Genomic DNA, 26,180 nt, shown 5'->3' with positions numbered 1-26,180 from the left:
TCTACATGGACACATCATGGTCATCAGAGTCCAGAGTTTACACTAGGGTTCACTCCTCGTGTTGTACATTCTATGGGTTTTGACAAATGTATCTCGCCACGAATGTATCACAATGAATAGTTTCACTGCCTTGAAAGTCCTCTGTGCTTGAGCTGTTTATCATACCCCACCCCTTAACCCCGCCACAAACCCCTAGCAACCCACCCTTTCCGTGGTTCGCCTTTTCCCGAATGTCATAGGTAGTTGGTACCCTAAGATGTGGCACCTTTCCAGATTGGCTTCTTTCAGTGAGTGACATGCAGTTAAGGTGCCCCACCTGTCACCCCGTGGCTCCCTCTCTCTCTCATTTTTCTTTTCAGTGCGAAGAACATTCTGCTGCATGGATGGAGCCCCGTCTATCTGTCCATTCACCTCCCGAAGGACATCTTGGTTGCTTCCAAGTTCTGGCAGTTATGAATAAAGCTGCCGTAAATGTCCAGAGGCAAGTTTCTGTGTAGACGGAAGCATTCGACTCGTTTAGGTCCATCAGTACCAAGGAGTTTGAGGGCTGGATCGTAGAGGATGAATGCGTTTCATTTCGAAAGACCCAGCCCACGTTCACAGAGCTTCTGAAGATGGTCGCTGAGAGCTTGTCAGCATGCTGAGGAGTCAAGCCAAGGAAGGAGGTAGAATTCAAAGGTGCCGGCGGGGAAGATGTGGCCGAGACCGAACCTGACCTCCACCCTCTTAGAGCTGACGGCTGGTCCTGAGAATTAAATGGGCGTGAAACAGACTCACAGGAGGGAACCATACACATTTATTTCCCACAAGTTTTACCTGACCCAGGGCGCCCTCCTAAGGAAATGAAGAAAGACCCAGAGAAGTGGCGAAACCTAAATTCTTTTCTGTTGTGTTGAACACAGAGAGGCGATTGTGGAAAAGGACCTACACTATGTGGGGAGGCTAAGGAGGTTGAGAATTAGGTTGAACAAGGTCTGTTTGTACAGAATTCTCTCACTCTCCACTCTCTGCCCTTAACGATCGCAATGTCACTCTCCTTCCAGCAGAGGGAAGGCGTCTTCCTCTGGGGGGTGGGGGTGCAGTGGCAGGGGGGGCGGGGACATGTTATCTGCTGCTTCCAGGAAGGAAGAGGAGAAGGTTCAGAACGCCCTTCTGCACCTGCTGTATTGTGGGGGGGGGGGGGGGAGTTGTTTTTGCTTTGTTTTTTGAAGTGTCAGTAGCTCAAGACAATATTCTGGTTTCCTTTACATCTAAGTCCTTTACCTGGCGTCTGGCTTCTGACAGGAGGAGGGACACATTTCTGACATGACGGGCTGGGCAGGCAAGGAGGGATAAGATAGGTGCGGGCCCGTGCCTGTTCTCATGTGTTGGGAAGATGATTCTGCTTTTGCCAGATGGGATCTAATTTGTCCATGAACAATCTAGCAAGATATCAGCTGAAAAGAGGAAGAGCAAAGGTCAGAAGAACGTGGAGAAGACGGATGATAGATGCTGGGGTTTCCTGAGCAGTGATTTCATCAGAGGCACATGCACATCCCTGGTCTCTGGACCACCATGTTTAAGGCCGATTTGGTGTGTAGGTCATTTTCAATGTACGGTGGTACCATCAGGCCACTTTGGGGTACTGTCTCCGGCTAACCTGAGTGGTGCCGTTGTGCCCACATAAGACGGGGCTCACCCGGGGTTGGCATGGTGCCAGAGAAAGGGAGACAGCGGTATGTCATTGAGCTTATGGTATTTCTAAGAGAGTGACTCTCTGAAGTGACTGAGGTAGGAAAGCAGATGGATATCTGTCTCCTTGTTTCTTGGGTATGGGGATGGGGAATTTGTTTATTTTCTGGATGAGGTGAAAGAACTCTTAAAGTGAAGGTGTTTCTACAAGGGGTCTGTCAGGATGAGAGGGTGCAGGTCAGTCCATATGCCAAGAAATCCAGAGAATCTATAATGGCTCAGACTCAGGCCTTTTCTCAGAAACAGGCAGAGACAGGAGTTGGCTTTGGTCACCACAAAGCTAACTGGCACCTCAGTAGTCTCGACAGAAGGTTCCCAAAATGAATTGATTTGCAGGGGCCAGCACGCCTGCAGCCGTCTGCCCTCAGGTCTCAGCCCCCAGGTGGGGTACCTTTCCCAGGAGAGATTTCTTTCTTCCTAAAAAGAAAAAAGAGGTAAATAGTGTCTCTCTTGCATGGCTCTTTTCTTAAGTAACATTTATTCAAAATAATCAATGTCACTAAGGCATACTTTGAGGGAAATGCCCTCAAATGCCCCCACTCCCCTGATTCCAGGGGAGACTTCAGGGTCCTCTTAGGTGGGAAGCACGAGGACCAACCATCTGCATCAGGATGCCACCTGTAAGACCACACAGATGTGAAATCAACAGAAATGGAAACAAATCTGCTTGTGTGTGAGACAGAGACAGAGACAGACAGAGACAGACCCTGAGAGATGCACCACACCGTTCAAGATGGCCACCTCTGGGGGCGGGTTGGCAAACCTCTTTTCTTTAGGTAATATTTCAATTTTTTATAACATGTGTGTATTACTTTAATAATTATAAAAAGATTACAATCATGTCAAGTGTGATCCATTCATCACTCATCTATGGAGTAATTAAAGTACAATATTTTATTTTTAAAATAAAAATGATTTATTAAAAGATTTATTACAAGAACAATAAACATTTATAACAGTAAAGTAATGAATTCTAAAGGAATTAAGAATCAAGTAAAGAACAAAAGTTTTTGGTGACTCAGTACCAGGCCAGCTAGGTGGCAGTACATAGCAGGGTCGGGGCAAGTTTCTCCAGGAGGTTGTATGTGTTCTGAATCAGCCTCCAATAGAGGTGAGGGAAAAGGTGTACAAGAATTGTACACTGAACACATGCAGATTAGAAAAGACAGTCTAGTTATTTTTTTTAATTAATTAATTTATTTATTTATTTATGGTTGCGTTGGGTCTTCGTTGCTGCACGCAGGCTTTCTCTAGTTGCGGAAAGCGGGGGCTACTCTTCGTTGCCTACTCTTCGTTGCCGTGCGCGGGCTTCTCATTGCGGTGGCTTCTCTTGTTGAGGAGCACGGGCTCTAGGTGCACGGGCTTCAGTAGTTGCCGCACGTGGGCTCAGTAGTTGTGGCTCACGGGCTTAGTTGCCCCGCGGCATGTGGGATCTTCCTGGACCAGGGATCGAACCCACGTCCCGTGCATTGGCAGGTGGACTCTTAACCACTGCACCACCAGGGAAGTCCCATCTTGGGTGTTCTGGATGACCTGGATGTGGTAGAAACAGTGGGATTTCTAATTCCAGTTTTCCACATCAACCCACCAAAAATCTATTAGAGAAATTAAGAAAACAACCCCATTTACCGTAACATCAGAAGAACAAAATACCTAGGATTAAACTTACCCAAAGATGTGAAAGACCTGCCCACTGAAAATGTTATGACATTGATGAAGAAATTGAAGACGTAAATAAATGGAAAGATACCCTGTGCTCATGGACAGAAAGAATTAGTAGTGCTAAAATGTTCATTCTACCCAAATATACACATTCAATGCAATTCCTACAAAAATGCCAAAGGCATTTTTCACAGAAACTGAACTAACAGTCCTGACATTTGTATGGAAACACAAAGGACCCCGAACAGCCAAGGGGATCCTAAGAAACGAGAGCAGCAGCTGGAGGAAACTCACTCCCTGACTTCAAACCATATTACGAAGCTACAGTAACCAAACAGTGTAGAAATGACACAGAAAGAGACAAAGGGGCCATAAGAATAGAATAGAGAGCCCAAGAATAAGCCCACACACATGTGGTCAGTTGATTTATGCCAAAGCTGCCAAGGACATACCCCAGGGAAAGGACAGTCCCCTCAATAAACTGCCTGGAAAATGGAACATCACAAGCCAAAGGAGGACACGGGACACTGCAGCACACACAAAACTCACTAAAACCCACAGTTTTCCACATCAAGCCCCTCCTCTGCTGGGTCCTCTGGAAACAGACACCCACCCCAGGCAGTCAGCCAGGCAGTCAGCACAGCAAGCTTCTCCCCACTTTTTCCTCACCCTTTTCTCCCAGGGAGGCACCTCCCAGCCAGTCCTGAGGAAACCGAGCTCGTCTCAACGTGGATGCAGCCCTGCACTGTCCCGAAGCCAAATCCTTGGAGGTTCCTGAGGAGGCCAGGCTCCTGTCAGCTGTGCACAGGACCAGCCCTGTGCTGGCAAAGTGGGTAATGCAGGCTGCACCCACTCCCAGTTCAGAGGAGACCGAGTTCCCTGCTGGCCGTCCTGCTGAATCCACTAATGTTTGGAAATTCAAACATATGGCAGCAAATATGCCATGACTTCTTGAAAAATAGGTATAGAACAATCAGAAACCATATGCAATGAAATGAATGTAGACACAGACTTTGCAACTTACACCAAAAGTCATTCCAAAGTGTCCACAGACAAATTTAAAATATAAAACTATAAAAACTATAAAAGAAAACATAGAAGAAAATCTACATGACCATGGGTTTGGGCACATAGATCATGAGGTTTGACTTTTAACACACAACACAAAAAGCCAATGCACAAAAGGAAAAAAGTAACATGTTCTTTGTAAATTAATTTTTTTTATTGAAGTACAGTTGATTTACAATGTTGTGTTAGGGCTTCCCTGGTGGCGCAGTGGTTGAGAGCCCGCCTGCCGATGCAGGGGACGCGGGTTCGTGCCCCGGTCTGCGAAGATCCCACATGCCGCGGAGCGGCTGTGCCCGTGAGCCATGGCCGCTGAGCCTGCGCGTCCGAAGCCTGTTGCTCCGCAACGGGAGAGGCCACATCTGCTGTACAGCAAAGTGACTCAGTTATTATACACATATATACATTCTTTTCCATTATGGTTTATCCCAGTAACGTGTTCTTTATAAAATTAAAAATTTCTACTCGGTGAAATGCCTTTTCCAGAAAACTGAAAAACAAGCAATAAACTGGGAGAAAAATATTTGCAAAACACATATCTGATAAAGAATTTGTACTCAAATTATACAAAGAACTGTAAAACAAACAACTGCATTAAAAATGGGTGAAGATCTGAATAGATGTCTGGCCAAAGAAGATAAACAGATAATAAGTGGACAAAAACATGATCAACATCATATACCATTAGGGAATCACAAAGTAAAGCAGGACAGTGATACGGACCTATGAGAACTACTAACCTCCTCCCACAAGGACGACCCTGATCACTGGAGGGTGGGGAACAACAGCTCTCCTTCATCGCCGATGGAACGCGTAGACGGCCTTGAGATACAGTTTGGCAGGATTTTCCAAAGCCAAACAAGTCTCACACCTTGAGATAATTACACAACTTCTCACACCTTCAATAATTACACAACTGCTTCGTAAAACTCTACCCAAACAAAAACAAGGATGCTATTGTGCACGGAAGCTCTACTCATAATGTCTAAACCTAAACGGAATCAGGATGTCTTCAGCAGATGAATGCGTAAGCAAACTGGGGTACATCCATGTGAAAGGGCGCAAAATGTGAGACGCCAAAATGCGGAATTTCTAGAGACCCCAAAGAGCTAAAGCAGTTTCTCAAAAGAAATTCAAAGTTGGAGGGTCACACTGCCCAATTTCAAATGTTAGTACACAGCAGCGGTAAATAAAATACTCCCCTCTCCTGAAGTGTGGGTGCCACACAGTGGCTTCACCCTAAAGAAGACACACAGTACAGACTTAGGGAAAAAGTAACTTCACAGTGGGGAAAATCTGACAAACACTACCTGAGCCAGAAGATAAAGCTAACATGAACAGTGATAAGTTGCCCTGATGTATGTTCCCACGATATAAAGTCACAAGAAAGCACTTTACCCCTGTGATCTGCTTCCTCAAAACCCGTGACCCCATTTTAATCACAAGAAAAACACCAAGTAAATCCCAATGCGGGACAATCTACGAAATACCTGACTAGTCCACCTCAACACTGCTGAGGTCATAGAGTGAAGGACAGTGTGAGAAAATGTCAAAGCCGAAAACATACTAAAGTGACATTATGACTCAATGCCATGGGATACCCTGGATGGGATCCTAGGACACAAAATGGAAGAACGAAGGGAATCCAAATAAAATATGGATTTTAGTTAACAATAAGGTACCCATATTTGTTCGTAATTGTGACAATTCTGTTGAAAACTAGAGAAAGAGGAAAAATTAAAACTCAAATAAGAGAAACCTATTGCATCAAACTGGAAATCCACAGGAAATTGGTGATTTCCTAGCAAAAGCACACAATAACAAAATGCATGTTAAAATAAGGAAAATACAAACAGACCAACTCGCCTCCCGGGGACTTCCTTCCCCTGCTGGCTGTCCTCTCATTATTCTGGATTCTCACTCCTGGACAGGAAAGGAAAAGGAACAGAGATGTTCAGCAGCCCCTGTAAGGTCTGACCCCCACCCAGTGTCTGCATCTCCCCCAGCCATGCCCAGCTGAATAACGACACACTGCCAGAGGGATTCCCAGGGATCACTGATTCTGTGTCACCTAGGAGTTTTGTTTGTTTGTTTGTTTCTGGAGTATAGTTGCTTTACAACGTTGTGTTAGTTCCTGCTGTACAGAAAAGTGAATCAGCCTTACGTACACATACATCCCCTCCCTCCTGGACATCCTTCCCATCCAGGTCACCACAGAACACCAAGTAGAGTTCTCTGTGCTATACAGTCGGTTCTCACTAGTTATCTATTTTATACATAAACCTAGAACATCATAGTTTTAATTCACAGAAACGTCAAAGGCTATTTAGGGAGGTCTATGTGTCTAGGAGTCAAGGGTGGCCTCTGGCTAGCGGCTAGCAGGAAGCCAGGGCCTCAGTCCTACTGCTGCAAGGAAATGAATTCTGTCAACAACCTGAGTGAGAGTGGAACTGGATCCTTCCCCAGTCGAGACTCCAGATGCAAACACAGCCCTAGCCAATACCTCGAATGCAACCTTGCAGAGGACCCACCAAGCTATGCCCAGGCTCCTCACCCACAGACACTGAGATCATAAATCGTAAAACTTAGTTTTAAGTTACTAAGTTTGTGGTATTTGTTATGAAAAGATATAAATCTAATACAGACTGTATTATTTGCTAGGGCTGCCATAATAAAGTACCACAGATTGGGTGGTTTAAGCAACAGAAATTTACTTTCTGACAGTTCCAAAGGCCAGAAGTCCAAGATTAAGGTGTTGGCAGTGTTTGTTTCTCCTCAGGCCTTTCTCCTTGGCTCCAGATGGCCACCTTCTCACCATGTGTGCACATGGTCTTCCCTCCGTGCCTGTGTGTCCCAATCTCTTTTCTAAGGACACCAGTCACATCGGATTAGAGCCCACCCAAATGACCTCATTTTGACTTAATTATATCTTTAAAAGCACTGTCTCCAAATAAAATCACGTTATGACCTACTGAGGGTTAGGCCTTCAATATATGAATTTTGGGGAGCACCCAATTGAGCCCATAACAAGAACCACTGGAAGGGAGAAGATGTTTTTTGTTTTTCTGAGATGTTAGCAAAGTGTGGAGATTCAAAGCTCAGGCTCAGAGTCAGACTGATAGCTCTGAATCTTGGCTCTGTGGCTGTTTAGCTGTGTTACTTTGGATATGCTACTTTACATTCTGACATCATTTCTTCGTCTTCAATAAAAAATAATAAAACTACCTACTTCAAAGTGTTGTTGTGTTAACCAAATAAAATAATCCATTTAAAGGGCTTGATCTAGTGCCCGGCAGGTGATAAACTAGGTAAACCTCAGCTGTCATTAAATGGTTATTATCAACACGCATGGTTACTGTGTACTGGTGAGAAGGTGGTAGAAGCTTAGACTGTCATCGTCAGAGCTTGGGAAAACTGACTCGTTATAGACTCATCACATTTAAGGCTCGGAGACACACCTTGGAGTCTGCCTTGGGCCTAGTCTCCTTAAAGGAGAGCCTTAGAAGGGAGGTCGGGTGCATAAGCCTTAACAAGGGAAGGCTCTGGGGAGGAGGATGTGAAGAAAACAGGAGAAAGCAGCAGAGATGTGGTCTTAGCTTAAGACTACCTTCAACTTCATTCCAGAGGAGCTCGGAGCACGAATAGCACGAGTCAACTCTCTTGGAGGCAAAGGAGCTGGGCCTTTATACTGCAACCCCAGTCAGCCATGAGCTCCAGGCGTTTGGGGAGTGGTAACTTCCAGGGCGCAGCAGTTCCCCAAGGACAATTAACTATTCAGAGAAGGGGGCGGCTGTGAGCTGTTGGCCCCCAGCACACCCAGAAGCCGGAGATGGAGGCACCAGGCAGTAAAGGGGTGTGGATGCGGCCCCAATAAAGTCCCGGGGTCCAATCCCGCACAGGGACACCCAGACCCAGGAACTCTGCTTGCCTTCTGGAGGTCACTTAGCGAGGTAACGGCAGCCCAACTCGAAGCCGTGGTCGGAGACGGCGTCCTCTGCACAGACCTGCCCAAGACACACGAGGGCTCTCAGGGCGACGGCACCTGACTCAGCAGGCTGCCGAAGAGCAAACGCGGCAAAATGCGCGACAGCTCCTGGCAGGAGGCACGGCACACAGCATAGACTCCATAAACCCGAGACAGCCGGAGGGGCTCAGACCTTAACACGTGGCTGGCGGTGCCTGGCTGGCTGACGCCCCAGAAATACACGAGACGCCCGTGAGCTCAGGGCCGCCCCGCCCCGGAAGCGCCCGGACGCTGGCGCGTATTTCCGGCGCGACGGCAGACGCGGGGACGCCGGGCACCTGTCCTGACCTCCCGCTCGCGCTTGCTCGGAGGCGGCTCCCTGGAGGCGGAAGCCGGTGCTTTTGGGCGAGACGTGACTTGGAGTCCGGGAACCCGGATCCCGGCCGGGCGGGTGGGCACGATGCGGCTGGGCTCCGGGACCTTCGCCGCCTGCTGCGTAGTGATCGAGGTGCTCGGGGTCGCGCTCTTCCTCCGAGGATTCTTCCCGGCTCCTGTTTGTTCCTTTTCCGGGACGGAGCACCAAACAGAGTCCCCAGCGCCCGAACCCTCGGCTGGTATGGACCGCTCCCCGGGCGTCTCTGCTCCCCGGGCCCCACTCTTCCCGGAGGACCCTCCTTATGAGCCTCGCCTCTTGGACTTCTTCCCGCGGCTCCCGGGTGGTCTCTTCCATTCTGGTCCCCACCCTCTAGGGTCCCCTTCTTACCGTTCCAGCCTCCTTTTATGTATCCTACAAGTTTGTGGCAAGCACTACTACCAGCCCTACTAAGATCCTCCTCCCTGGTCACCGCAAAGTAAGATCTCCATACCCGTAAAGAGTAAGCGTCTCCCCAGCTCTACTCATCCAGTGACACCCCAACCCCCTTCCCTGAGCAGATGTTTGGGTCACTGCCTGTTCCAGGCACCCTTTTTGCTCAGGAAGACACAACAGATAAGATTGCTGCCGACCTCTCGTGTTTTCTTCTATGGCATTCCTCTAAGACCCCGTTTTTTCCAGTAGCTAAGACCTCCCTGCCTAGGCCCCTCCCTGGCCTTCACCTACCCAACAGTATATCTTAAGTAAAGGAACTCACGTTTTGGATCAAATCCACACAATACCAGCTACTAACCATGGAAAGACAGTTTGTAAATGCTCGCGCATCCCCTACCTGCAACACTGTGTTTTAGGGCAATCTCCCTAATGTCCCATTCCAGGATACTCACAGAGGGACTCCTCTGTGCCAGTACTCCCCATCATGCTAAGGGGAATTCACTACATAATATTAGGGCTCCCTGAGCTTACTTGTTGCCCACCCCCTGATCCCAGCGTTGTTTCCCAAGAACAGGCCTTTTTCTTTGGCTCAGGATATGTAGGTGTAACAGAGTACGTGCTGGAGAAGTAAGCAGAAACTAGATTATAAGGTGCTTGAATGCTAAATAAAGGTTAAATTCAATTTTCTTTTTCTTTTTCAAACACTCTTAGGAGCCATTTCCAACTGGACCAAGCTCCCACCACCTCTCTTCAGTAAAGTTGTTATTATGCTGATAGACGCCTTGAGAGATGACTTTGTGTTTGGGTCAAAGGGTGTGAAATTTATGCCCTACACAACTTATCTTGTGGAAAAAGGATCGTCTCACAGTTTTGTGGCTGAAGCAAAGCCACCTACAGTTACTATGCCTCGAATCAAGGTAAAGAGTTTGACTGAACGTATTATAGATCATGGTTTGGCTCTTTCAGAGGTTTAGAGGGGCTCTCTGTAGTCTGTTACTTGGAGTCCCAGTTTTAACTAAGTGGAAATTAGTTTGGTGCTCTCAACCTGGCTGGGGCAATAGAATGCTGAAAAAGCCTCCCAGATAGGATGGAACTAAGACCCATGATTTATGCCCTCTGTAAAGGTAGCCAACAGCTCATGCTTCATGGGAAGCATAACATTTAGAGCCAGATCATCTAGGCCAATCTAATCCAAGAGATACCATGCTCCTTGCTAACCTGCTATCTTCTTTAATCATCAGGGGGTCAGTTAGAATTCTGGGAGGAGCCTCTAGGGTTATCTAGTTCAGTCACTTGACTTTATGGATGAGGAAGCAAATTCAGATAAGTTAAATAACTTGTACAAAATTTTAGTATACACAGTGACCAAACCAACATGATCTGGCCTCACAGATACCTGTTTTTACTCTATAAACCGCCTTCAGGTGTTCAGCCTAGTGGGCGTGCCTTTGAAGTACATACGCTTTACTGCTTTACTTAAGAACTGTGGGGAAAGAAGAGAGTAAAGCTTTATTGATTTGCTCAAAAACAAGTTTTTTTTTGAAAATAACATCTCTGCCTTCATGGAACTTTCAGTCTCTAATGAGAGACGTAGCCATTAAACAAATGAACGTACAAGTAAATGTGCAGTTACAAAGTGTGATTAATGCATAATGAAAAAGAACAGAGCGTGATGTGCAGTGCTGGTTGGGGCCTCAATTTAGATTGGGGTGGTTCAGAAAAGCCTGTCTGAGGAAATTGCATTCACACTTAGACCCGAAGGTTGAGTAAAGAAGTGGGATCAGAAAAGGACAGAGGACCTTAAAAGTTTGTGAATATACTGCGGGCCGGTATGGTGTGGAAGTCTCTGGCTGAACCTTACATCTGTGGATGATCGTGTGACACCTTGTTAGTTGGTGAGAAGGTGTCACTTCTTGATTTAAAGCTTGGGGGCAGCATTGGTAGTTACTCAGCACATGTTTACTGGGTGAGTAAAGCAGTCTGGGATTGAAGGGGTTCATGCCGCATCTTTTACTGACTTTTTTTCTTGAGTTTCCCATTCTCGCTGCCTCTTTTGGATGTGGTTTGGCCTTCATTCAATATTTATTGAGGATCTATATGTACTGTGTGCTGTTCTAGATAAGAGGGATTCAGTGAAAAAACAAGACAGCAACTGTCCTGTCCTCATGAAGCTTACTTTCTAATTGAGGGGACAGAAAATATGTAAGTATACAAATAAATAATCAAAATTGTTTCAGGAGGTGATAAATGCTACGGAAGAAATTGAGGAGGAGAATGTGATGGAGAGTGATGGGGAGTCGGGGAGGCCACCTGTAGTCAGGATGCTTGGGAACAGCCTTTAGGGGTGCAGTCGTTCTGCTGAAACAAGTCCTGTGGAAGCTGGAAGCAAGGCATCCAGGCTCCTGACCACCAGGATCACTGCTTTCTTTACCTGTCCTGTCAGAAGTGTGGGAGGAACCCATTCCTCCTTTGTTCTGATAAGAAAAGAGTTGTTAGGAATCTGGGCAGATTTGTAAGAAAAAATGTAAGTGAGCCTGGTGGCTCCAGGTTCTGTTCAGTCTTGCACATTGGCCGGTGTGGCCCTCCCTTTGGTTTCATTTTACCAAACCAGTGTTTTGTTTTGGATCCTTTGCAGGTTCTTGCTCCTCATTCTCTATCAGGGAGGAGCTAGTATACAGGAAGTCCATCCTGGAGTTAGGGTTACCTTGCTCTGGAATTTGATAGGATCAGGTAGTGTTGGCTAAGGAGTGTGTCCCCTGCCCTGCCTCCACCTAGGAAGGGACTTAGTTCATCTGGAGGTGCTGATACAATTGCCACGAGACACCAGTTTTAAAATTTCAAGACTAATGTCTCTAGTAGCATGTTCACATGTTAAGATGCTGCAGTAGCTTCCTTCTAAAACGTTGTAACTGATTTTTGAATGCCTTTCCTTTTCCTGGGAATTTATAGTTGTAACAGCGGCAGTTACCACTGGCTGTGGTGCACCCGTGGTGCAGGCACTGTCTTGTACACTCTTACCACAGCCCCATGGAAGCTCCATGATGTTGGTGCCACTCTCTTCTCCATTTCCCAGATGAGGAAACAGGCTTGAAGTGTGAAATCTCACAGCTGGCGTCAGAAACCGAGCATAACCTTATGTTTGCCTAGTTCCAGGGCGTTGGTTGGTCACACTGTGTTATACAGCAACACTGTGTTACACAGAATAAGGTGACCAGATCAAATTCTCTTTTAATAGTCTCTGCAGAGCCCTCCTTAATTCTCAGAAGTCAGGAAACTGCTGTTCCCAAGACCACAGCAACCCCAGGGAAACCTCCAAGGAGATGACAGACAAGCGCTCAAAATTCCTGGGCTCTCAGCTGCAACTTTTTTGCTGCCTACATGTTTCCTGGGGTGAAGGGGACACCAGGTAGTCCCTGCCCTTCTTAAAAATGTCCGTGTGAACCCAAACTAGTGTGAAGAGGAGGGAAGTACCTTATAAAAGCCCAGAGGAAAGGATGGGTAGACTCAACCCCAAGTGGTGGGAGACATTATAAACAGTCAACTGACAGACAATAAATGGAAAAATTATTCACAGTTAACAAGATGTGAACCCCACGATATGTAAAGAGGATCCAATCAAGGGCAACAATCCAGGAGCAACTGGACAAAGGATATAAAGAAATCCACATAGAAAGAAATTAAAATATGCCAGTAAGCATAGGAAAAGATTCTTAACTGTACCAGTAATCAGATTAAAGGCAACTAAAGAGTCTTATCACATGGTAAAAATTGAAAGGTTGATGATAACACTCCTCACAAGAAATGAGGTGAACAGATCTCTGTATACTGTTTATGTGACTAACTGGACTCAGCCAGCACCTCCACTACCCCCACTGTAGGCCAGTCTGCTATGGTGTGAGCCTGGACTGTAAAACTATCCCAGCACTTCTCACCCAGAACCTGTCCAAACAGATCACGTTGCTCTGCTCTAGTCCCAACAGTCCTCCAGTGGCTTACACTCTGCCTCCTAACCCAGGCCTCAGGGTGCGTGGTCTTCCCCCGTTTGCCCTTCACCCTCATCTGAGCCGATTTCCCTCTTCCTGTGTGTTTATCCACGCAGATCACACCTAGCTCCGTTCCCCAAGTGTGCTGCCCCCTTTCACCTTGGGGTTTTTGCAGTTTGCTGTGTTTTGCCCTGGAAAGCCTCACCTCACCTCACCTAGACAAAACTCCACCTTCACGCCTCAGCTCAAATGGCACTTCCACTGGAGGCTTTTTAAAAGCAATTGCCGTTACATTTTTCACAGAACTAGAACAAAAATTGCACAATTTGTATGGAAACACAAAAGACCCCGAACAGCCAAAGCAATCTTGAGAACGAAAAACGGAGCTGGAGGAATCAGGCTCCCAGACTACTATACTACAAAGCTACCGTAATCAAGACAGTATGGTACTGGCACAAAAACAGAAATGTAGATTAATGGAACAGGATAGAAAGTCCAGAGGTAAACCCACGCACATGAGGTCACCTTATCTTTGATAAAGGAGGCAAGAGTATACAAAGGAGAAAAGAAAGCCTCTTCAATAAGTGGTGCTGGGAAAAATGGACAGCTACATGTGAAAGAATAAAGTTAGAACATTTTCTAATACCATACACAAAAATAAACTCTAAATGGATTAAAGACCTAAATGTAAGGCCAGACACTATAAAACTCGTAGAGGAAAATGGAGGCAGAACACTCAATGACATAAATCACAGCAAGATCCTTTTTGACCCACCTCCTAGAGAAATGGAAATAAAAACAAAAATAAACAAATGAGACCTAATGAAACTTAAAAGCTTTTGCACTGCAAAGGAAACCATAAACAAGACCAAAAGACAACCCTCAGAATGGGAGAAAATATTTACAAACAAAGCAACTGACAAAGGATTAATCTCCAAATTTTACAAGCAGCTCATGCAGCTCAATATCAAAAAAACAAACAACCCAATCCAAAAAATGGGCAGAAGACCTAAATAGACATTTCTCCAAAGAAGACACACAGATTGCCAAAAAACACATGAAAAGATGCCCAACATCACTAATCATTAGAGAAATGCAAGTCAAAACTACAATGAGGTATCACCTCACACTGGTCAGAATGGCCATCATCAAAAAATCTACAAACAGTAAATGCTGGAGAGGGTGTGGAGAAAAGGGAACCCTCCTGCACTGTTGGTGGGAATGTACATTGGTACAGCCACTATGGAGAACAGTATGGAGGTTCCTTAAAAAACTAAAAGTAGAACTACCATGTGACCCAGCAATCCCACTACTGGGCATATACCCTGAGAAAACCATAATTCAAAAAGAGTCATGTACCACAATGTTCATTGCAGCACTATTTACAATAGCCAGGACATGGAAGCAACCTAAGTGTCCATCGACAGAGGAATGGATAAAGAAGATGTGGCACAGATATACAATGGAATATTACTCAGCCATAAAAAGAAACGAAATTGAGCTATTTGTAATGAGGTGGATGGATCTAGAGTCTGTCATACAGAGTGAAGTAAGTCAGAAAGAGAAAAACAAATACCATATGGTAGCACGTCTAAAAAATCTAAAAAAAAAAAATGGTTCTGATGAACCTAGGGGTAGGACAGGAATAAAGACACAAACATAGAGAATGGACTTGAGGACATGGGGAGGGGGAAGGGTAAGCTGGGATGAAGTGGACAGTAGCATTGACATATGTACACTACGAAATGTAAAACAGATGGCTAGTGGGAAGCAGCTGCATAGCACAGGGAGATCAGCTCGGTGCTTTGCAACCATCTACATGGGTGGGATTAAAGAGGGTGGGAGGGAGACGCAAGAGGGAGGGGATATGGGGATACACGTATGCATAGAGCTGATTCACTTTGTTATACATCAGAAACTAACACAACATTGTAAAGCAATTATACTCCAATAAAGATGTAAAAAAAAAAAAGAGGAAGAGTGACAAAAAGAAAACAGACATACAGAGAAATAAAAGGGACACATGCGAGACTGTGTCCTTTGAGTGACTGAGAGAGCGGCTAGCCTTAGTTCCTGTTAGCTTTCCAAAAGTTAAATCTCTCCTCTCTGCTCGTGGGTACTCAGTATCCATAAAATAAATTCTCTTTTCTGCTTTCAAAAATAAAAATAAAACAATTGTCATTAAATTCGTCTTGGATATATACATTGTATATCCAAACACTGGAGTACTTTGTAGCTGTTTTTAAAAAAGAAGGTGAAATACCTGTATGTTTTCTGTGGAAAGGGGTTCATGATATGTTATTAAGTGAAAAAAGCAAGTTGCAGAACTATCTATATAGTTTGTTGCCATTTTGGTAAAAAAAAAAAAAAATACGTACTTTATGTATTTCTGATTGTACATATACGGATGAAAGGATACTCACCCAAAGTAACTGGTTACCTTTAGGAAGCAGAATTTGGGGTGAAAGGCTCACATTTAAAAAATCACTTCATTGAGGTAGGATTTTCACACAGCACAGTATAGTCCAGTTTGATGAGATTGACCGAGTATATACATGCATGCGACTCCCACCTCGGCTCTGGGCCCTGATCCCCACCCGGGAGTGCTGGTGGCTGTCGCTGCTTTGCTGACTTGCTGAGGCTACTTCTAGAGAGTGTCTCTCCTGAAGTCCTGAAATATACGCTCACTGATGTCTCTGCTTGTTGTGTTTTTTTAATTCCTGGTTTTTTTTAAGCCACTCTTCCTGAGGGGCAGCCAGGTCGGGATGGCTGAGCAGTGAGCCAATGACTGGTCACAGGTTGTGCTTAAACACATTGTGGTGTGGCCTCCACTCTCTACAGGGGGTCTTTGTGTGTGGCTCCAGCCGTCAGCCACTCTTCAGGCAGTTTATGAGTCTTCCCTGACTCTCACTTTGTTTGAGCAGGGCCTGTGTTCAGCTGGAAGGACCAGGCAACTAGGCCCTCTCTGTTCTCCCCTGAGTGTACACTCACCCTGTGTGTGCACACAGCCTTCCAGATTCCAGGACCATGTGGGAGCTCACAGAAGCCTACTGCATCTGTCCCATTCCCCAGACCCCCTTTGCAGACTTTTTGCTGTGTCTTACTACAACCAGCATTGAAGCCTCAGGTAGCTGTGACGTTGGCCTTCCCTGTTTTCGCTTTGTCCCTGGCATGGGGCTTCTCCGTGGAGTGCTGGATTGGGCAGGCCCCTCCGGGTCCTCATGGCTGCGACATCACAGAACTGGGTGTGCGGGAGGGGAGCAGCCCAGGTTAAAACACCACAGGTACTATCAGTTCTTACCGAAATGCAGACGTGTTTTGGATAAGAACATTTCAATTTGTGTATATCTTCGTTGAGTTCAAAGTCTTGAAGGGGTTGTTTTTGACAGTTTTATCCAGTTTTATCGTTGCTCTTCAGGGAGAGGGTTTGCCAAGCTCCTCATTCTTCAAAGTCCAAGATTAACTCATTTTTGCGTTACTTTGCTGTTAAAGAAGTCTTGGCAAAATTATTACACTTGTTAGCATTGTCCAGATTCCTCTATTTTCATTGCACAGGTCCCTGGATGCCAGTGTTGTAGGTTGTCAGCAAACTCCAGATCATGGAGACCCACGACCCATTTAGATTCTGCTAAAATGAGGGAGGTGGTTGACTTAGTTCTATAGCAGAAAGGTGTGAAGACATGTCGCACCCACCTGCTCCTCCAAGAAATTACGGTGCTGGGTGGGGCGAGGAGGTGGCCCCACCAGCATCCCTGGGCGAGTTTACTGTGAGGATTCCTCAGAGTTCCTGTTTAGGGACCACTTTCCTCCCTGGGTGTGTGGGAGGCTGCTCTTTCTCTCGGGCGGGGGGTGGACAGTAGAATGACTGGGTTTCAGGATCAGTGTGCGGAGTTTGCTTGTCACATGAAGCAGATCTGAAGCTTAGATGAGGACCTGATGGTGGGTTTGGGTATACAGAGTGCATACCACCCTTTGCCATTTGTTTCATTTCTTATCATCCGTCACTGCTTTTTTGACCACAGCCCTCTAGCTACCCCACGGCCTTCTCCTTTGTCCTCTCATCGGCTGAAATATGATCAGTTCTTCACTTACTGAGTTTGCTGGTTTTGCCAAGAATCTGTGTAGCTTTTCCCCCTTTGTCCTAATACTGGCCCAGCCTTCAGCACTGGTGTTGCTTTAGCTCTATGCTTGCCTCTTCCATTCGTTGGAATCACCTTCTGTGCCTGTTCCCACGCTGTGCTTGGATTCTGTGGTCTGACCCCTGAATGCTTCTTTCTGCAGGCGTTGATGACAGGGAGCCTCCCCGGCTTCATCGATGTCGTCAGGAACCTCAATTCTCCCACACTGCTGGAAGACAACGTGATCACACGAGCAAAAGCAGCGGGGAAAAGAATCATCTTTTACGGAGATGAAACATGGGTGAAGTTATTCCCAAAGCATTTTGTGGAATATGACGGAACAACCTCTTTTTTTGTATCAGATTATACAGAGGTCAGTTTTTAAGAAAAATATATTCTATGAGACAGAGCCTGGTACCCTCTAACAGTGAGAGGCAACGTTGTTTTGTATGTGGCTTTTATCAATATACTGAGAATAGTATGGAGAGATTGAAAAAATTGTTCCTCCCATAATCAGCTACAAGCCAGGACCATAAACCCTAATGCAAGTGTGAGCATAGTTCTCTGAGCCCAAAGCCCAGACCGGGTGAGCACCCACTGACGGGTACCGGGGGTCGGGAAGGGCTTCCCAGGAGGAGCCGCTCAGCCGGAGTTTTGACAGGTGAGTGGGGCCTTCGCAAGTGGACAGAATGGGGTGGCAGAGTCTGCGAGTCAGAGCCTGAGGTCCCCACGGTCTGCCTGGGATCCTGCCTTGCTGCTGTTCTCCTGCGAGGGCAGCAGCATGAGGGCAGACATGAGCTGGGCGAGCCTACCTGCTGCGGAGGGCATCGGCCCTGTGCTGCGTGTGCAGCCTCTGGCAAGGAGGTTAGACACCCCCCCACCCCGCTCCGTGTTGGCCCTGGGCCAGAGGGAGGCCCGCAGGGCAAAGGCACCGTCTGAGCTGGAGTTGGATGGACCCGTTTGCTTGGCCCGGGGGAGCGCCTGCCGTCCTGTTACACCGACACCCTTTGCCAAAGCTGACCGTATAGACACAGCAGTCGCTGACCACCCTGTGTGTGACGGCTCAGAAGCACTTGTCTTTGTAGTAGACTCTCCAGGGGGAGGGAGGGGTCAGGGCTGACCTGGCTAGTGGCTCTGTCAGGGGCTGTGTGGCTGGGAACTGCTGAGTGTGTGCCTCTTTCTTCCCCAAACAGCCTTCTCGTAGGACACAGGCAGACGTCCCCAGCTTCACCCCGCTGGTTTCTTGAACTCTGGGCACTGTCCTGTCTTAGCTAACTGCCTTAGCCCTCACTTGCCTCATAACAGCGTGACACCCATTTAACTTGGTTATCTGGTCAGCTTTAGTTTCAGCTCCGGTAGTGATCCTGAAGAATTGTTTTGTGAGAACAGCCTTTGTTTGTTTAAGTTATAATATGTTCTATCCATAACTTAGAGACATAAAAACAATATTAGTGAAAGCTTAATCTAATGCAAATATTTTTTAAGACAGTTTTTATTTTGGGGGCTGCTTTGTTTGGTGTTTTGGTTTTGGTTTTGGTCTTTTCAAACTCCCATGAGTCCTAGTACCTGAAATAAGCCCGTAGGTTTTAAATGACCATATCACTTTTCCTTGAAGAGTGAACACCAGGGAAATCAGGGAGGCTATTCATATGCACTCTTTTTCCCTTTAAAGGTGGATGATAATGTTACAAGACATTTGGATAAAGTATTAAAAAGGCGGGATTGGGATGTGTTAATCCTCCACTACCTTGGGCTGGACCACATCGGCCACATTTCTGGGCCCAACAGCCCGCTGATCGGGCGCAAGCTCAGTGAGATGGACAGCGTCCTGATGAAGATCCACACCTCGCTGCTCTCAGAGGTGGGCCTAGAATGTCAAGGTGCCAGTGTTTCCTAGAAGAAATGTAGCTTCTACAGTGAACTGGGGTGACCTTGTGTGAGCTTCATACCTACCATCACTCAAGCAGCCTTCGCCTACAGAGCACGTGCCGTGTGCCGGGCACCGTACCCAGCAGCCCTGCGGAATAGCGGCTCTTAATATCTCTACCTGTTCATCCAGCTCATGTTTCCTGGAGGCCTTCTCTGTCGCTGTTGTCTGGGCATTTGTGGAGCTTAATCTCTAGCCAGGAGGGAAGAACAGGAAGCATAATCAATGAGCACATAAGTATTCTAGACAGTGATCGGTGCCGTAGCAGAACGTAGGGCAGGAGGAGGGCACAACATCTGAGAGAAAGGCTGTAATTTTAAACTGCGTGGTCAGAGCAGTCGTCCTTAAGGACGTGGGAGACGTGAGCCGAGACTTGAAGGGCAGGGGTGCCGCCGCGCCATCTGTGAAGGTGTATTCCAGGTGCAAAAGCAGCAAGGGCAAGTCAGAGCCTGTCAGGTACATGCAGGGGCAGCAAAAGCCACTGGCCAGAGCCCCAGGGGCCAGGGGCAGCTCTGTTTGACAGATAAGGAGACCAGGGCATGAAGAGCAATGTGCCCAGGCGCCCATAGCTTGGAAACGGCAAAGGCAGAAACCAAACCCTGATTCTCTGCCCCGAGAGGCCTAACACAACCCTCCTGTGCTCCGTGACCTCCATGTGATTCCGTTTGTTTTATTTATGACATTACTCGACGTTGACCCTGCGATCTGACTATAAGCTCATAGGTTAAAAAGAAAAGAAAAGAAAAATTTAGGAAGAGCTACTATTTACAAAGTAAAGCTGAAATCTGAGAACACATGATCTTCTCCCCAGGCTGGGTTCAGCTGAAATGTATTTCCTTTACCTTCTAGGAGAGAGAGACTCTGTTACCCAATCTGCTGGTTCTTTGTGGTGATCATGGCATGTCTGAAGCTGGAGGTCACGGAGCCTCTTCTGTGGAGGAAGTAAACACCGCTATGATCTTAATCAGCGCTGCATTTGAAAGGAAACCTGGTGAGAATTTGGGAATGTTTAACACTTTAAAACTGTACTTTATTTCTTTGCTTTCTGTAGTTTGATTTTAATTTTAAAAACCATTTAACCATTTTTGGAAGCTGTGTAAGTTTGGGAAAAAACCCTGAACGATGTGAGAATGAAAAGTAATGGGACAAGGGCCAGTCAGGATTTGGAGTTTACGTTTCTTGCCGATTCTTAAAATACAAATGTTCTTTTTGGGAATTGTGTGCTATGAATGTCACCGCCTCGATATCTGGAACTGTTAGTAAAAAGTGCCAGTGGCTTAGAGACATCTGAAGTGCATGTATGAATTGAGAGAAACATAAAAATTTTAAGTTAAGAAGCAGTATCCGTTATCTGAGACTATATGTTGAACAGCAACGTCAGCGAGAACCACAGGAGCAGGACTGAGTAGGACTGAGGGCCCGCGTTCAGCGCTCAGACACAGCGCAGCTCTCCAGCCCAGACGCGCCGGTGCCCTCGACCAGCACACACGTGTGCACAGCCTCTGCCCCCTCACGTCGTCACACGCAGGCAGCCAGCTCACCAGCTGTTTCCACACTGGAGGCTCTGGCTTCTCTCGGGTGACCCTTCAGCACCGCTCGGCAGTGCTGACCCCTAGTCCTGGGACCTCCACGTTTCTGGTCTCCCTCTCCCTCTCCCTCTGCTGTCCAGTCTTCTTTGCTGGCTTAGCCTCCTTGCCCTGGCCTTTGTTCTGGACTGCCTTTGTTTCATTCTGCGTTCACTCCTGAGATGATCTCATCCACTCCCATGGTTTTAAATGCCATGAATAGGCTCACACGTGTCAGATTTGTCCCTCCAGCTGTCTCCCCTTTTCCAACCTCCAGACTGTCTACTCCACTGCCTGCTGATGCCTCCGCCTGGATCTTCCACAGGCAGAGCAAACGTGACTTCACCTGCAATCTGCCCTCCCTGTTTCCCCGTCAACAGATGGCGCCATTCACGCGGCTCTTCAAGTTGGAAACGTGGGCGTCCACCTCGATCTGCCCTCCCTGCTCCTCGCATGAGCCCAGCCGCCTGGCTCCCAGCGCCCACACGTGCCACCTTTCAGTAGCTGAACCTCGGATACAGTAAAACTCCCGCGTGAGACTTCTCGCCTCCCTCACAGCTTTGTCTTGAGCCACATCCTTCTCTACTCGCTGAATCCTGACCTCTCCCGCAGGTCCTCCAAGTGATAACTCTTCCTCACGCGCCCGACCCCGTGCTCCTCAGCCCCTCAGCCTGCTCATACGCTCGTCCTTGGTCTCAGCCAAAAATCCAAACCACCTTCCTTCCGGTCGTCTCACAGTGCTCGTGTATTCTGCCGTCATCCTTCGCGTGGTTTGTAATCACAGCCTGAATCGTGTGGTTGCGTCCATCTCTCTCCTTGCTGTGCGCTACACTTGGGCAGAGCAGAGTCTGTTTTATTCATCACTGTATGCCTTGGGTCTCAACATTGCCTGGCATTTGGTGGACGCTGAAAATATTTATGGAGTGAATGAGTCTTCCACTTGAGTAGGGATTGGTTGGGGAAGAAGCTCCACCTGTTTCCTTTTGTCTTTTTACAGCACTGCCTCTTGGGTGTCTGACCTCCTAAGGTATAAGGTATAAGTTTTTGTACCTTTTGTACCTTTTGTACCTTGTAACCTGAGCCTTTCCTGGGTGCCCAGCTGGAGCCTGCCTTCCAGTGAGTGCACGCAGTGCCCATCAGAGCACTGGCCTCCATACACCCAGCTTTCCCGCTCTGCACGCCCAAAGCAGGGTCCCATGGGGCTCCTCTACCTCAGTGAGAGCCCCAGGCCAGAAACACATCCATCTGTCCACCCATGCAGCAGAGGGGTACTGAGCGCCCACGGTAGGCTAGGCGCTGTGCTGGCACTACAGACAGGGAGCTTATAGTCTGGGGGGAGAAGAGACAACTAAGCTGACATGCTTTTATTACAGGAATGTTAGGGTTATTTTTAACTAAAGTGCTGATGTTTCATTGCTCAGATGGGTATTTAAGGATCTCCTCCCTGGGAGGCCTGACACATCTTCAGATAGGAAGGGCCAGGGCAGCTGTGCGTAGGAACTGCCTGCATGGGCTGCTCACGCGGCTGACCTCAGTGCCAACAGTGAGTCTGAGCTCTTTCTTATTTTGTTTACTTGTTTGTTTGCTTTAAGGGTAGTTATATTGTCTTGTCATCACGCTTATTTTTTGAGCCTTTTAGTTCATTCAGAGTTGGTTAGCCATCGTCATTGTCAATTTTGGGACATATCACCTCTTTAGTGGTCACCACCACTTCCCCCAACCCAGTAACACACCCACCCCAGCCACCGGCAATCACTCATCCACCTGTCTCTACAGAGTTGCCTCTTCTGGGCATTCCATGTAATAAATGTAGTGTCTAAATGGTCTTTTAATAAATGGACCATGTAGTAAATGGTCTGTGTGACCAACTTCTTTCACTAGGGTAATGTTTTCAAGGTTCATCCACATTGTAGCAGGTGTCAGGACCTCATTCCTTTCTGTTGCTGAATAATATTCCATTGTACAGATGCACCACATTTGTCCATCCATCCGTCCATCAGGTGATGGATATTTGGGTTGTTGCTACTTTTTGGCTATTATGAATGATGCTGTAGATAACATTTATGAACAAGTTTCTGTGAGGACATGTATTTTCTTATGGTGTCATTTCCTTTCTCTAGTACAGCTTCGCTTCTCTTCACCTGTGCTGTTGTTGTCAGATACATTCCATTTCTATATGTTGTAGGCTGACAACATATATATATATATATACACACACACACACACGTATGGTTTTATATATACATATATATGGTTCTATATAATTGCTTTGAAATTTAAGAGAAAAAATGTATTTATGCTGTCTTTTATAACTATATTACAATTTCTGGTACTCTTTGCTTTTTTTTTTTTTTAAACTGGATCCAGATTACCATCTGGAGTCACTAGCTTTCAGCCTGAAGAGCTTCCTTCAGGGTTTCTCGTAAGGCAGGTTTGCTAGCGATGAACTGTCGTTTTTGCTTTTTTAGTCTGTGGATGTCTTCATTTCACCTTGACTTTTTGAAAGGTCATTTTGCTGGATGTAGGATTCTTGGTTGACTGGTCTTTTTCTTTCAGCTCTTTGTATGTGCTGTCCTACTGCCTTCTGGCCTCTGTGGTTTCTGATGAGAAATCAATCATTAATCTAATTAGGTTCCCTTCTTTCCCTCCTTGTCTTTCAACATTTTTATTATGTCCGTTAGTTTGTGTTTGTCCAACTTGGAGTTCATCGAGCTTCTTAGATGTGTCAATTTGATGTTTCCCATCAAATTTGGAAGATTTTTTGTCTGTTTCTCAGGTTGCATAATTTTTATCAGTCTGTCTTTAAATTTGCTGATTCTTCTGCCGGTTGAAAATCTCCTGTTGAGCCTTTACAGTGAATATTTCATTTTAGTTACTATATTTCTCAACTTCAGAGTTTCCCTCTGGTTCTTCTTTATAATCCCTGCCCCTCCGTTGATAATCTCTATTGGATGGCACACTGCCATCACACCTTCCTTTACTTCTTTACGCATAGTTTCCTTTAGTCCTTTGAACACATTTACGATGACTGCTTGGAAGACTTTGTCTGTTAACTCTGACATCTGGGCCCTTCCCAGGAAGGGTCTGTTGTCTGCTTTTTCTTCTCTTTGAATTATACTTTCCTGTTTCTTGGCATAATTGCTTGGAGTTTTTGATGAAAACTGAACGTTAAATACTATATTGCAGTAACTCTAGCTACTGCTCCCCTCCCCTCCAAGGGCCTGTCGTCATTGTTTGCGTGTTCGTTTGTTGAGTACCTTGGCTGGACTGCTCCAGGGAAGCTTTGACCCCCACTTGTAAAGTCTGCTGTCGTTCCCGTGAGGGCGCCGCGCCCTGGGAGCCAGCGGAGCTCTGTGACGGTCACTTTCTGTGGCGGCTCTAAGTTGTTGCCTCTCTTGCTGCCACACCCACCCAGCTGTTGGCTCCCCTCATTGCAGGATGATTGCTGTCTCGTTTTCGACAATTTATAATCAATGTGCTCTGCGGTCTGGTCTCATCCTATTTGGGCCACTTTGCAGAAGTCATTTCGAGGCCAGTCTTTGAGTCTCTTCTGATGCCAGGGGAGCCCTTCTTAGCTGTCTTTTCTCCCTGATCCTCTCTGGTAAACTTCCAGCTGGCCTGTGGTTTAACCTGTTGCTCTCATGAAGCTGCCAGCTTCCTCTTAGTTGCTTACCTCCAAAACCTTCATAGTTTTCAAGAGCATCCTTAGGCTTGAATTCCCCACATTCTTTTTAAAGTAATGTCAGTTCTTGTTGATACGTCTCTAAGTCTCTTTTAATTTATATGTCTCCCTCCCCATCCTCTTTTATTATGATTATCTGTTGAAGAACCTGGTCGGTTGTCCTGTGGAGTCTCTCTCTGCATTGTCTGCTAACATGTCCTTTGCTCATCCGGTAAATCCCACCTGACCTGGAGTCATGAGCAGATTCAGATCCTGTTGGTTCGGTTGGTTTGGACCAGACTCTTGCTAGCAGGAGGCACAGAGTGTCCGACTTGTCTGCTGTGTGGTGATGTCAGTAGCCACTGATGACCACCTAGGGCCACTAATTCACTAGAGGTTACAAATAGTGATGTTTTAATTCTGTAAGTCCTTTTTTTTTTTTTCACTAATTAGCCAAAATAATTCAGTAAAGAGAATCTTCCCCCATCTACTTTTTGGTTACCCAGCATTACCATTTATATAAGAGAGAGGAGGTCACTGATGGCTTATTCTTCCCAATTAATTCCCAGTTTCAAATCAGTGAATTAGTTCACTATGAGTTCACTAGCGTGCTTCAACTATGACCAATTAGTTTTTATTTTTATTTTTGGGACATTTTGAACTCATGGATTTAAGCTTGTTTCAATTCACTATAGATACTATTTAATATTATCTAATATTCCATTTGTCCCATCTTTGGGAACTGGGAACATCTTCAGATGACCTCCTGAGTCCTTCTGACCTTACAGTCCCAGAGGCCTTAGTATCTCTGAGGGCTCTGTTGCTGTCTAGTCCGAGCAGGTGTCCCAGCCGCTTGTGCACAAGCCCTTCCCTGGACCTGAAATCAGCTGCTCCTCCAAGATGCCCTGGTTCCTTTCAGTGGAAAGGGGTCTTTGAGGACCACCGTCTCACAACTAGCAGTGCTCATGCATACTGGCTTACTCATTTCTGTACAAAGTGAGGAAATCTCTTTAAAATAAAATTGATCTTGAGTTCGTATTGATAACTTGCCCTTCACTTCACTGCTGTAAAATTACCTCCTGAGATCTTTCACCTGTGCTGTCTTCCTCCCGAGCTTAGAATCCCGGTTGTCAGTACCCTCGGATCTGACGGAGTATCGTGTGAGGCCCTCAGTGGTCTCAGCACAAGACCATCACTAATATCAGAGCAAAAGCAATTTAAGGTGGGGTTTTTGTTTTGGGTTTTGTTTTGTTTCAGATCAAAGCACCTAATGTAAGAAAATTCTAGAAGGAAACAAATAATATGTTGGGTGGAAATGTTCTTCTGAGTGAACCCGGAAGCCATCAGTAAATGGTTGGTCAAGAAAAGGTTAATACATCTCATCAAATTAAAAAGAAAAATTGTATACAACCAGAAATTGCCACAATCAAAGTAAAAGCTTTATAAACTCACACTAGAGTGTCTAAGAGACTTGCACCGGCACTGCCTGTCCCGGGTAGACTCTCCTGGTGACCCCCCAGCCCCCAAGACCTGCACTGTAGCTTCTGAGGTCTGTGGGCCAGATGCTCTCTTTACAGATGACAAAATTCTGAGTTTCTTATCCAAAGCCTCCCACTGGATGGTGGCACAGCAGGAGCCTGAGCCCAGTGTCCTGACGTCACACCCGTTCTCCTGGCAGGAATTCGGAGGCTGGCCA

At 46.4% G+C, this 26,180-nt stretch overlaps 1 protein-coding gene and 1 long non-coding RNA gene across 11 annotated transcripts in view; one reads left to right on the top strand and one right to left on the bottom strand.

The window, feature by feature from the left end:
- Positions 1 to 2,623: 2,623 nt before the first annotated feature.
- On the bottom strand, positions 2,624 to 8,686 carry LOC309821998. 10 transcript variants are annotated; one of them, XR_014296670.1, is made up of 4 exons: positions 8,387 to 8,686; positions 8,066 to 8,228; positions 6,317 to 6,381; positions 4,542 to 4,823 (listed from the first exon to the last, which is right to left on the bottom strand). It is a non-coding gene; the product is annotated as an uncharacterized lncRNA (long non-coding RNA). The 10 variants fall into 10 exon arrangements; XR_014296671.1 differs by having other exon boundaries at positions 4,542 to 4,820; XR_014296672.1 differs by having other exon boundaries at positions 4,542 to 4,820; positions 6,325 to 6,381.
- Positions 8,687 to 8,741: 55 nt separating this feature from the next.
- The window catches only part of PIGG (phosphatidylinositol glycan anchor biosynthesis class G (EMM blood group)), a 40,612-nt gene continuing 23,173 nt past the window's right edge, over positions 8,742 to 26,180 (top strand). Inside the window, exons 1-5 of the mRNA XM_082653116.1 lie at positions 8,742 to 9,036; positions 9,942 to 10,147; positions 17,495 to 17,704; positions 19,004 to 19,192; positions 20,108 to 20,249. Of these exons, the coding sequence (XP_082509242.1) occupies positions 8,883 to 9,036; positions 9,942 to 10,147; positions 17,495 to 17,704; positions 19,004 to 19,192; positions 20,108 to 20,249 (901 nt within the window). The 5' untranslated portion in view covers positions 8,742 to 8,882. The remainder of the gene's footprint in view (positions 9,037 to 9,941; positions 10,148 to 17,494; positions 17,705 to 19,003; positions 19,193 to 20,107; positions 20,250 to 26,180) is intronic.

The sequence above is a fragment of the Grampus griseus genome, assembly GCF_964374135.1.
Source record: "Grampus griseus genome assembly, chromosome: 4".
NCBI classification, from domain to species: Eukaryota; Metazoa; Chordata; class Mammalia; order Artiodactyla; family Delphinidae; genus Grampus; species Grampus griseus.
This window is presented reverse-complemented; position numbering and strand designations above follow the sequence as displayed.